Raw genomic sequence first — 13123 nt, forward strand, 5'->3', positions numbered from 1 at the left:
AACTGTAAGATCTGAATTACCTTTTCAAATAGCACATCTGGAGGAGTTACTTTACAGAAAAGAAAATACAGAATGAACTTTTTAAGATGGTAATACCATAAACAATAGTATTTGAAGATATGATGAGCTACTGCAAATTCAATTATTTTGAAATCCGGTACTATGGTTATGTTTTTATTGGAATGACTCATTGGGTGATAACAGAAAAGTTAAAGCTCCCCGGTTAAATATTTCTTGAGGTAATTACCATTGTGAAGTCAGGTGATGTTTACAATCCTTCCCGGAATAGTAAGATACTGTGCAATGAATGTTCTATGCAGCGTTTATATATCATGTTTAGTTCTGGATTCTTGTTTTTATTCACAAAGGTCATAGCTGTTTAATAGAAGAAGTATTTCTAGAAATACACGGAGAGGGTTGCTGACACTTCATTGCATATCCAATGAACAAAGCCTGGAAAATACTCTTTGGACTATCTTCTGTGATTTTCTTAGTAGTGAAATCATGCACAGGAGCTGAATTCCCATGCACTAGAGGATCTTACGTACCCCCTGATAATGTGTGTGATTTCACAGATCAGTGTGGAGACAACAGTGATGAAAATGAATGTAAGTATTGTGTTTTTTTGCTAGTAATATATAGTTCCCTGTCTTTGATTTATAATTTCTCTTAAATTCTAATTTTTTTTAAATGTACAATGAACATAGCCTGATAATATTTCTGTTTTGAGAAGACATTTTAAAAACTAAGCTCAGAAATTTTTTGGATGGTTGAAAGGTTGATTAGATCAAATTTCTCCAATTGTTACATTTATCCCATGCACAAATTGAGTGTTAACATGGAGGAGTTTGTTGATTTCATCTTAAATGAGGTAAGTAGGGTGTCCATGGAGTCATGTAGGCTCCAAGATGGCACACAGTTCGAGACTCCGTAATCCAATACCTGCACCAGACAGATTTGCAATTTTCCAAGGCACTGTTGATGATTGACCAGCCGACCTGGCTCATTAATGGAACCTGGTGAGGTAGGCCTGTCACTGGGGACTGGATTCTTTCTATACGGTTCCAGATAATGCTGTAAGCTGATACACTATTGGCTACCTAGACAAGCAGCACTAAACTTACCAGTGGACTGTGCTGGTAAGCTGTGTGGTTTTAGCTGGTTGAATTCCAGCAATATTCCTATATGTATTTGGGAGTTCCTATGCTTTGACTCTTGGTAATCAGCACCTAAGCTTACTCGACTTGGGTAAGGGATGGGATGTGCACTCTGTATGAGGCAAGTCATAGAATCATAGAATCATAGAAGTTACAACATGGAAACAGGCCCTTCGGCCCAACATGTCCATGTCGCCCAGTTTATACCACTAAGCTAGTCCCAATTGCCTGCACTTGGCCCATATCCCTCGATACCCATCTTCCCCATGTAACTGTCCAAATGCTTTTTAAAAGACAAAATTGTACCCGCCTCTACTACTGCCTCTGGCAGCTCGTTCCAGACACTCACCACCCTTTGAGTGAAAAAATTGCCCCTCTGGACCCTTTTGTATCTCTTCCCTCTCACCTTAAATCTATGCCCCCTCGTTATAGACTCCCCTACCTTTGGGAAAAGATTTTGACTATCTACCTTATCTATGCCCCTCATTATTTTATAGACTTCTATAAGATCACCCCTTAACCTCCTACTCTCCAGGGAAAAAAGTCCCAGTCTGTCTAACCTCTCCCTGTAAGTCAAACCATCAAGTCCCGGTAGCATCCTAGTAAATCTTTTCTGCACTCTTTCTAGTTTAATAATATCCTTTCTATAATAGGGTGACCAGAACTGTACACAGTACTCCAAGTGTGGCCTCACCAATGCCCTGTACAACTTCAACAAGACATCCCAACTCCTGCATTCAATGTTCTGACCAATGAAACCAAGCATGCTGAATGCCTTCTTCACCACCCTATCCACCTGTGACTCCACTTTCAAGGAGCTATGAACCTGTACTCCTAGATCTCTTTGTTCTATAACTCTCCCCAACGCCCTCCCATTAACGGAGTAGGTCCTGGCCCGATTCGATCTACCAAAATGCATCACCTCACATTTATCTAAATTAAACTCCATCTGCCATTCATCGGCCCACTGGCCCAATTTATCAAGATCCCGTTGCAATCCTAGATAACCTTCTTCACTGTCCACAATGCCACCAATCTTGGTGTCATCTGCAAACTTACTAACCATGCCTCCTAAATTCTCATCCAAATCATTAATATAAATAACAAATAACAGCGGACCCAGCACCGATCCCTGAGGCACACCGCTGGACACAGGCATCCAGTTTGAAAAACAACCCTCGACAACCACCCTCTGTCTTCTGTCGTCAAGCGAGTTTCTTTGTCATTTGATTTGGAGATTCTTAAACATGGTGATGTGTTTTTACATGTCAGACATCTGGCTGGCCAAAGAAAAGTGCTCACAAAATTTCTGTTTTGTGAGCACTTGAGTAATTTGATGTAACGAACTTTAATGGAAATTCCTGCCAAGTCATGTTTTGTCTGTTAAGCCCTTATATAAGGGACCTTGTGTAAAATTCCATGTCAGAGGAAGGTTATCTGGGAGGTCAGAGGACATGGTAAGTAAACCAACAGAACCTGGCAATAGCCCAGGCAACAACAACAACAACTTCCATTTATACAGTGCCATTAATGTAGTGAAACGTCCTCAGGTGCTTCACGAAGCAATAACAAACAAAATTTGACACCAAGCCACACAAGGAGATATTATTACAGGTGACCAAAAGCTTGGTCAAAGAAGTAGGTTTTAAGGAATGCCTTAAAGGAGGAGAGAGAGGTAGAGAGGTGGAGATGCTTAAGGAGGGAATTAGGGAAGGCAGTGGATATACCACAACAAAGTGAGTTACCTAGGCTTCATAGGTAATCAAACCTGAAAAGACTTTTGCTCAGCAGAGAAGGTATAAGAACATAAGAACATAAGAAATAGGAGCAGGAGTAGGCCAATCGGCCCCTCGAGCCTGCTCCGCCATTCAATAAGATCATGGCTGATCTGATCCTAACCTCAAATCTAAAGAACACAAGAAGTACGAGCAGGACCCGGCTACTCAGCCCCTTTAGACTTCGCAATGTCCAAAGTGTGAGGGTCTTAACCCCTTACACGACAAGGCTGTGTTAAATTCTCGAGCTCTGCACAATGAGCTGAATCAGTGTTCCCTGACAGCAAGCTGATGTCGGTGTGGGTTAACCGGCCGGTGGAGAATTACAGCAAAATGCAAAAATCAGGTTGAGAAAATAAAACTCCCTTTCATTTGTCCCGAACCCGTGGAGGTCACAGCACCCGTTCCTAAACGTAACCACGGCTCACTCGAGCGCTTCGGGCAAGGCCACCCGTTAAAACCAAGTTTCCTCCCCCCCGTCTTCCTGCTCTCTCCCCCCCCCCCCCCCCACGGACCAGGAAGCGGGAAAAGGGCAAATTCCCTGCGGCCAATATTGGCCCCTCCATCCGAGGGGAAAAAAAAACGGACCTCGCTTCCGGTGGGATCTTGCTGTGCGCAGAACCGGCTGGCGCCCGGGACACAGGTTGGGGAGGCAGCGGGGATGGAGGTAGGGGGAGGGGTGGTGAACGGTGGTATTGGAAACCTCAGGGGTGGGAGTGTGCACGAGATGAGGTGCAGCGCGATATAAAGGAGGATCTCTCCGGGGCCAGGGTTTTAGAAAGGGTATTAAGCTGAACAGACGGTGGTAAATTGATTTTGAAGGACGAAGGATATTAAGGTCTCAGTTTGTTCTCGGCCACTGGCGGGGGGCGGTGGGGGGAGGTGTTTTTCCCCATGACTGTCCAGCCCAGACGTCTCTCACTTCCCCAGACGTCTGCATTCTTTGTCCGCTCATGTCTTGCCCGGCCTAATCCTGGGTCCGTTTCACGTTCTGCTCGAGTGTTGTACCTCTGCGTAGATGGTTAGAGAGATTTCCGGATCCTCGCGTTTAACGTAATTGTTGGGAACCGAGGCACATTCGAAGTTTTGATCATCTGCAGCATTTGCCAAGCCTTCTGAACGGGTTGTTGCTGATCTCCACCATCTAATAGAACAAGACTAATTATACAGTCCATAAATCACACTACCGTACCAGTGTCAGTAAAATCTACCCCCCCCCAACCCCACCAACCCCACCAACCATCACCATTGGGCTTCCAATTTATATTCTACACAATTCTTTCAATCATCCGTAGGAGATATCTCTCGGGTCACTCACATTTCAGGATTCTTTGTCCATTTTTCCACAGAAAGAAAGTAGATGCGAATTATTTTAAAATGTGTTTTAAGTTAAAGGTTGCGTTAAAGGAATTCGTTTCTCAGAACAGCCCCATGCTGGGTTGTGAATGCAAAGTCAGATGGTTAATATGCTAATTCAAATTTATTTTTCACAGAGACCAAAGAGAAAGCAATTTGTTAGCTTTTCCATGTATTTGGAAAGGCACCTCTCTGGTAAACACTTTGATCTCTGATAGTAAGGGGGGAAGTAGAAGAGAGACAGGGTTTTTGACATAAAGCTAGAGGCCTTTAAATATCAGAACACAGGTATTAAAAAGGCAGTTTGGTTTTTGGGAAGCAGAATGCGACAAAGGCAGTCTGGCAGCAAAAGACTTTGAAGAGAGAAGGTTCTGCCCCAGGACTGTAGTACAGAAAGTTGATGAATTATTCTCTTTAAGTTAAGTAAGATGGCCCACCAAAGTGAGATAGCATTGCATCTTCATTATTATTATAACATTACACAAATCCAAGTTGTATCGATTGACCTAAGCTCGGTACATTTCACCTTACTGTGGATTAAAGCCGCTAACGATTCAAACCAAGCTTTGCCAAATCTAATGTTAACAAAGTCCATCTTCAAAGCGATTGAAAAGATAAATGTGTAAAAGGTGCAAATATCTGGTCCAGATCACAAGGGAATGCTATTGTTACATCGGAGGGTTATGTTATCATACAAGTAAATATAGAGTAGTGTGAGTTAACTCCCATAAAAGTAAAACACTCAGACCGCTACAGGGGGCAATTAATGCCACTGAACCTGAGAAGGTACCTACAGTAGACCCGAATTCATAACAGTCACTCAGTTTTCTGTGCACCACTACATTAAAGAGCTGACAGATGCTCTATTTTGCTGCACACCCGTCTACATAGACTTCAGCACTGAGCTGCAGCAACAGAAGTGACAGAAGAATTTTTTGTATAGCTGCCGTAACCAGCATACAAGGCATAATTGACTGTTACAATGCAATTCATAAAATGATAGAATCATAACAGCACGGAAGGTGGCCATTCGGCCCATTGAGTCCGTGCCAGCTCTATGCAAGAGCAATCCAGCTAGTCCCATTTCACCGCCCTATCCCCATGGACTTGCAAATTTTTTCCTTTCAAGTAATTGTCCAGTTCCTTTTTGAAGGCTATGATTGAATCTGCCTCCACCACCCCCTCGGACAGTGCATTCTAGATCCTAACCACTCACTGTGTAAAAAAGCTTTTCCTCATGTCACTTTTGGTTCTTTTGCCAATCACCTTAAATCTATGTCCTCTGGTTCTTGACCCTTCCACCAATGGGAACAGTTTCTCTCTATCTACTCTGTCTAGACCCTTCATGATTTTGAATACCTCTATCAAATCTCCTCACGACCGTCTCTGTTCCAAGGAGAACAACCCTAGCTTCTCCAGTCTATCCACGTACTAAAGTCCCTCATCTCTGGAATCATTCTAGTAAATCTCTTCTGCACCCTCTCAACGGCCTTCACATCTTTCCTAAAGTGCAGTGCCCAGAAGTGGACACAATACTCCAGTTGTGGCCGATCCAGTGTTTTATAAAGGTTCATCATGACTTCCATACTTTTGTATTCTATGCCTCTATTTATAAAGCCCAGGATCCCATATGCTTTTTTAACTGCTTTCTCAACCTGCCCTGCCACCTTCAACGAATGACTTGTGCACATATACCCCCAGATCTCTTTATTCCTGTACCCATTTCAGAGTCGTGCCCTCTAGTTTATATTGCCTCTCCTCTTTCTTCCTTCTGAAATGCATCACTTCGCATTTTTCTGCGTTAAATTTCATCTGCCACGTGTCCGCCCACGTATCTTCCTGAAGTCTATCACTATCCTCCTCACTGTTTACTACCCTTCCAAGTTTTGTGTCATCAGCAAATTTTGAAATTGTGCCCTGTAGACCCATGTCCAAGTCAGTAATATATATCAAGAAAAGCAGTGGTCCCAGCACCGACCCCTGGGGAACACCACTGTACACCTCCCTCCAGTCTGAAAAACAACCATTCACCACTACTCTCTGTTTCCTGTCAATTAGCCAATTTTGTATCCATGTTGCTACTGCCCCCTTTATTCCATGGGCTATAGTCTTGATGATAAGCCTACCATGTGGCACTTTATCAAATGCCTTTTGAAAGTCCATATGCACCACATCAACTGCATTGCCCTCATCTACCCTCTCCGTACCTCATGAAAAAACTCTATCAGGTTAGTTAAACACAATTTGCCTTTAACAAATCTGTGCTGGCTTTCCCTAATCAATCCACACTCGTCCAAATGACTGCTAATTCTGTCCCGGATTATCGTTTCTAAAAGTTTCCCCACCACTGAGGTTAAACTGACTGGCCTATAGTTGCTGGGTTTATCCTTACACCCTTTTTTCAACAAGGGTATAACATTTGCAGTTCTGCAGTTCTCTGGCACCACCCCCATATCCAAGGATGTGTGGAAGATTATGGACCGAGTGACTTATCTACTTTAAGTATAGCTAGCCTTTCAAGTACCTCTTCTTTATCAATTTTTAGCCCATCCAGTATCTCAACCAAATCTTCCTTCACTGAGACTCTGGCAGCATTTTCTTCCTTGGTAAAGACAGATGCAAAGTACTCATTTAGTACCTCGGCCATCCCCTCTCCCTCCATGAGTTGGTCTCCTTTATGATCCCTAATCGGCCCCACCCCTCCTCTTACTACCCGTTTACTGTTTACATGCCTGTAGAAGACTTTTGGATTCCCTTTTATGTTGGCCACCAGTCTATTCTCATACTCTCTCTTTTCCCCTCTTATTTCCTACAGCAATTACCTATTATAATTCCTATTACAGCAATTGTGTAACTCAATCGGAGAGGTTTTTTCTCTATGAATGTGAAAATGGTATTCAACGAGAAAATCATGCACGTTACATGGGGGACACTCATGACACCTTCACTCTCAGGCACTCATGCTAGCTGCAGTTCTTTCAAGGGCAAAGAAGGTTAGAAGGTTCCAGAAAGACTGTTGTTACGTGATACCCATGGCTGATTACACTGCTATGTAACTCCCATTGCACAGGAAAGCTAATGAGACACCAAGGCAAGCCAGGGCATTTAGATAGCAGAGATTTGGAGTACTCAATTAACACTTTGGATATCTGGACTGCTCAAGGAAGACCTTTAATAAAGGCTAGAGAAGGTTTCCAGTGGTAGTGTGCAATGTACTGAAAAATATACTGCAAAATATCGCTGTGAACAGAGGCTTCATTGTGAAATTTGCTGAGAAGCTTCACAAAGCTATCCAAGAACAGGAGGACAATAGTACAGAAGGGATACCAGCATCAGAGCAGTCAGGATGTGAGACTGGTACATTATGCTTTAATTGCTGGTTTCTTCACTTGAGTCCTGTACATTTCTATTACAGCAATTGTCATCACAGATTTGCTAACTTTGAAGTCCTAGTTGCATTATGACACTCACTTTGCCCTGTCTTTTATGTATGCTATGTTACAATTTCTAGTGCTGTTGGCTGCCTTTCTGATAAGTGCATTAAAAAGACCAACTGCACCTTATATTTGAAGTCCGTTGTTTTATTTGCGTAATAATGCATGCAGTGACTGTTTTTACAACTGAACAAGCAAGAAGGAGACCCACCACCTTCTCAGGACAACCTGGGATGGGCAATAAATTTCCAGTATTGCTGACGTCCCCCCAAAAATGCATAAGTGATTTTCTAATTGAAAAAGTAAGTTTGGTGGTTGGATATAAGGTCTCCTTGAAGCTGTTTGTGATTCCCATGGCCCACTAGCTCCATGTGCGAATGACTCAGAGGGCCTTGCCTCTGTGCAAGGAATAGGCTGTACTTGCTATGGGTGGCTCCTGTACTTGTACAAAGATGTGTCGACATGAGCCAACCACTTGTTTCTATTCTGCTGCATGTGTGCTGCTGACGGAGTTCAAGTCTTCATACACTGTTCTGTGCAAACTTTAGATTATTGAATACCCACAAGGCTTCTGAGTCCCTCATTCCCATTATATATTTGATATCACGGCTCAATGCTATAACAAGCAGAGGGAACATTCACGAAAAATGTATCTACTGCGCTTATCATGTGTATGCCTGAGGTCCTCACTGCAGACGCCACTGGTGTAGCCATATGCTAATGGCAGAGTGTACTGCAGACATCTGCTGCATTATGGTACCACTCAGGTTGAACTGGCAGCATCAGCTTGGCTCAGTTGCTAATACACCTATCTCTGGGGCAGAAGGTTGTAGATTCAAGTCCCACAGCTGAATATTAAAAACTGTGCAGGGAAGATGGTTGGGTTAATATTCTGGAAGCACAAGTTCAACTGGGCTGAAGGACCTTCAAGTGGATTAAGGTCTTTCTTCAACTATGATTCTATCTGAATCTACTTTGTCTTTAAAAACACCTGGGTGGTTGACTCTCCTACAATATCCAGGGCACTCTCCAGCATGTGATGCATGGAAAAACGTGACTTGTGTACACGTTCATGCAAATACATATGTTTTGCATTTGAAATTTAGCCTCATGAAATTTGAATCAAAAAGCAATGCAGCAGGGCCAGCCAAACCATCACCAGCCAGCACTCGAGTGGCCAGCTTCAGCTCCACTGGGTTCTGGCAGTTTATGAAAAGAGAAAATGGCACTTTGATTACATAGTCACTCTTATCCATTTGCTGAAGCATGTTCGGTATGCTTAGGGGCTATGTTAAATGGTGGTGCTTGCCCAGATCCCTGTAACATTGCTTGCCAATTTAACAGTACGTGAACATAATGGTAAAAATCAGGGCATTGGCTCCATCCTCCAACTTCATTCTCTTCCATGCTTTCTAAGATTTCCTTGCCAATAATCTCCACTACAACCTCCTTGAATGGTTAAGACCACCAGATTTCAGCTGCTTGAATCTTCAGACAACCATCTGCTCCTACAAGAACAGTGCATATTGATTTGTGTCCATCAGCAATGTAAGCCTGCAGCATAGTTTCTCTGACATTGTGGATGGCCTTGCTAGCAACACTTATACAATGTTATTGCCTACATTTGTGTTGCCAGTTCTTGATGTATGCACAGATATTTGGACATATATCATTGTTACCTGCAATTTCCTATCATGTCCATAGATGCCATGGGAACCTAGGAACAAGAGTAGGCCAGTCAGCCCCTCGAACCTATTCCGACATTCAATTAGATTATGGCTGATCTGTATCTCAACTCCATTTATCCGCCTTTGATCCATATCCCTTGATACCCTTACCTAACAAAACATCTATCAATCTCAGTCTTGAAAGCTTCAGTTGACCCAGCATCCACAGCCTTTCGGGGCAGAGAATTTCAGATTTCCACTAACATTTTTGTGAAAAATTGTTTCCTGATTTCACTCCTAAATGGCCTAGCTCTAATTTTAAGATTATGCCCTTTTGTTCTGGATTACCCCACCAAAGAAAATAATTTCTCTGTATCTACCCTATTTGAATCCCTTAATTACTTTAATTAGCTCAATTAGATCAACCATCAACTTTCTAAACTCAAGGGAATACAAACCAAGTTTATGCAACCTGTCTTCATAATTTAACCCTTTAATATCTGATATCATTCTGGTGAATCTGTACTGTACCCCTTCCAAGGCCCATATATCTTTCCTAAGGTTTGATGCCCAAAACTGAATGTAGTTCTGCAGATGGAGTCTGACTAAGGCTCTGTACAACTGAGGCATCTCTTCCCTATTCTGATACCTCACATTAATCATCTTTAGTAAATTTAGTGTTTCATTTCACTTGAAAAATTCTTATCAAGTCTCTTTGTAAAGCTATTCAACCAAATATGTTTTCACATGGTGTTTCCTGACATCCATATATAACCTAATCAAATATGTTTTAAAAATTAATCAAAAAGGCTATTGGAATGTTGGCCTTTATCTCAAAAGTTGGATACAAAAGTGAGAAAGTGAACGTAAGAACATAAGAAATAGGAGCAGGAGTCGGCCATATGGCCCCTTGAGCCTGCTCCTCCATTCAATAAGATCATGGCTGATCTTCGACCTTAGCTCCACTTTCCCGCCAGATCCCCGTATCCTTTGATTCCCTTAGAGTCCAAAAATCTATCGATCTCAGTCTTGAATATACTCAACGACTGAGCATCCACAGCCCTCTGAGTAGAGATTTGCAAATATTCACCATCCTCTGAGTGAAGAAATTCTTCCTCATCTCAGTCCTAAATGTCCGACCCTTTATTCTGAGACTATGTCACCTAGTTCTAGACTCTCCAGCCAGGGGAAACATCCTCTCAGTGTTGACCCTGTCAAGCCCTCTCAGAATCTTATATGTTTCAATGAGATCACCTCTCATTCTTCTAAACCCGAGAGACCATAGGCCCATTCTACACAATCTTTCTTCATAAGACAACCTTCTCATCCCAGGAATCAATCTAGTGAATCTTCGTTGCACTGCCTTTAAGGTAAGTATATCCTTCCTTAGGTAAGGAGACCAAAACTGTAACAGTACACCAGGTGTGGATTCACCAAAGCCCTGTACAATTGCAGCAAGACTTCCTTACTCTTGTACTCCAACCTCCTTGCAATAAAGGCCAACATACCATTTGCCTTCCTAAATGCTTGCTGTACCTGCATGTTAACTTTCTGTGTTTTGTGTACAAGGACACCCAAATCCCTCTGAACTCCAACATTTAATAGTTTTTCCTACTGTGCCGACTGAATAAGTAACGCAGTGTTCGCCCTTACTGTTACTGTCTCCCATACCTACTGTGCCCTTTGGCTTTTGGCAGGATGCACTGCTGCCACGAAGAGGATATTCCACCACTCTATCATACTGTCCATAAGAACCTGCAAGGCCTCTTCACTAAAACTATTGCCCCCATCTGCTCCATTAACAAATGCCTTCTCTGCTCCATCAATATACACCATTGTGCACGTGACAGCTGGATTTGTGAACTATGAGCCTTTTATACTTTTGTACTTGAAAAGTGGCTCATTTGATATTCAATCTAGGGCTCAGCAGTGCTATTGTAGGTGCTCTTGGCTGGCTCATTAGTTGTATGAGCATTTTAGCAATGCCAATCTCCTGGAATCACTGTCCAAAATAACACGTGAATATGAGGTCCGTTACAATACCAAAGGAAAAAAAACACTTTTTCACCCCCAAGTTGAGTTCTGCTGTAAACAATAATAAAATATAAATCCTTCGAAGATTGGAGTAGCTTTTGTGGATTAAACTATATAACTAAAATTTTGCAATTTTCAATCTTCTAGTTTATTCCTAGAATATTCTAAATTCAGAAACATTTACAGTTCCTGGCGTCAATAAAGGACACTTTATACCTTATACTTTATCAATGAATTACAGCACGGGAATCTAAACAAGGGGTTTATGTATTGTCAAAAACAGCAAAAGCAAAACTAGAAAGGTTTATGTGCATTCTCTGAACCGTGAGATTGAATTATGTCTTAAATTCACTGAGGTGTATAATCTAAATCTATTTTTGATGAGTGTTTTTTGAATGTAAAACATTGTGTCAATTGGTGCCTGCTGATTTATTTAATGTTGCAGTTCCTGTTCTTGTTTTACTGTTACATGACATTAGACCTTTGGAAATAGAAGAATTTTGATAGACAACCTCAGAGTATAATTTTATGTGGGATTTCACACAATAAGTGTAAACAGTCACTCTCCAATATATTGCATAAAAATAGCAAACAAAGCAGTGGGGTTCATTTCCAAAGGGATAAAATTGAACCACACTTGGAGTACTGTGAACAGTTCTTGTCTCCATATTATAAAAAGGGCATAGAGGCACTGGAGAAGGTGCAAAAAAGGTTTACTAGGATGATACCAGAACTGAGAGGTTATGCATGTCAGGAATGTCTGAACAATCTGGGGCTCTTTTCTCCAGAAAAGAGAAGACTGAGGGGCAACCTGATAGAGATCAATAAGATTAGAAAAGGGTTTGATAGGGTAGACATAGAGAAGATATTTCCACTTGCGGGGAGGCCAGAAGTAGGGGCCATAAATATAAAATAGTCACTAATAAATCCAATAGGAAACTCAGGAGAAACTTCTTTACCCAGAGAGTGGATAGAATGTGGAATTCACTACCACAAGGAGTAGTAGAGGCGACTAGCATAGATGCATTTAAGGGGAAACTAGATAAAAACATGAGAAAGAAAAAAATAGAAGTATATGTTGATGGGATTAGATGAAGAAGGGTGGGAGGAGGCTCGTGTGGAGCATAAATACTAGCATGGACCTGTTGGGCCAAATGGCCTGTTTCTGTGCTGTACATTCTGTGTAATACATATGACAACAACATACTCTGGAAGGTGCTACAAAGCACTGACAGATCAAAGGGATGTCATGAAATGAAGCAACAAAACTCAAGTGGTTGATGAATGGATATCTGAGATGTGTTATGTCTTGGAAAAAATATATATGTATATAGATTTTTTTCTATGTCAGGAGTTTCCATTTTCCCCGTCTTCAGAGGAATCTGGCATAGGGTCAGCAGAGGCACACGAGGTATACCTGTCCACCAAACGGTATAAGTGGGAGCCACCTGGGAGTCCAGGGCAGGATTGGAGCCCTGAAGTGGAACTGCAATTAAATATATATATATATATATATATTTAAAAGAACCCCCCTTAAATGGGAGTCCTTGGGACACAGTGAGCACCTGAAAACTCTTACTCCAGTTTTGAGTACACATTTCCTTTTGAAGAATTACTTTTTCATATTCAATCATTCTGTATTTTTTCTTCTCTTGAGCAAGAGGTGGGAAATGGGGGGTGACCCAGTAACCCCTCCTTTA

At 41.9% G+C, this 13123-nt stretch overlaps 1 protein-coding gene across 1 annotated transcript in view; it reads left to right on the forward strand.

Annotated features, from left to right (window-relative positions):
- Positions 1-442: 442 nt before the first annotated feature.
- Positions 443-13123, forward strand: part of malrd1 (MAM and LDL receptor class A domain containing 1) — a 397527-nt gene continuing 384846 nt past the window's right edge. Inside the window, exon 1 of the mRNA XM_068007090.1 lies at positions 443-608. Coding sequence (XP_067863191.1) covers positions 443-608 — 166 coding nt within the window. The remainder of the gene's footprint in view (positions 609-13123) is intronic.

Source organism: Heptranchias perlo, chromosome 2, assembly GCF_035084215.1.
Source record: "Heptranchias perlo isolate sHepPer1 chromosome 2, sHepPer1.hap1, whole genome shotgun sequence".
NCBI classification, from domain to species: Eukaryota; Metazoa; Chordata; class Chondrichthyes; order Hexanchiformes; family Hexanchidae; genus Heptranchias; species Heptranchias perlo.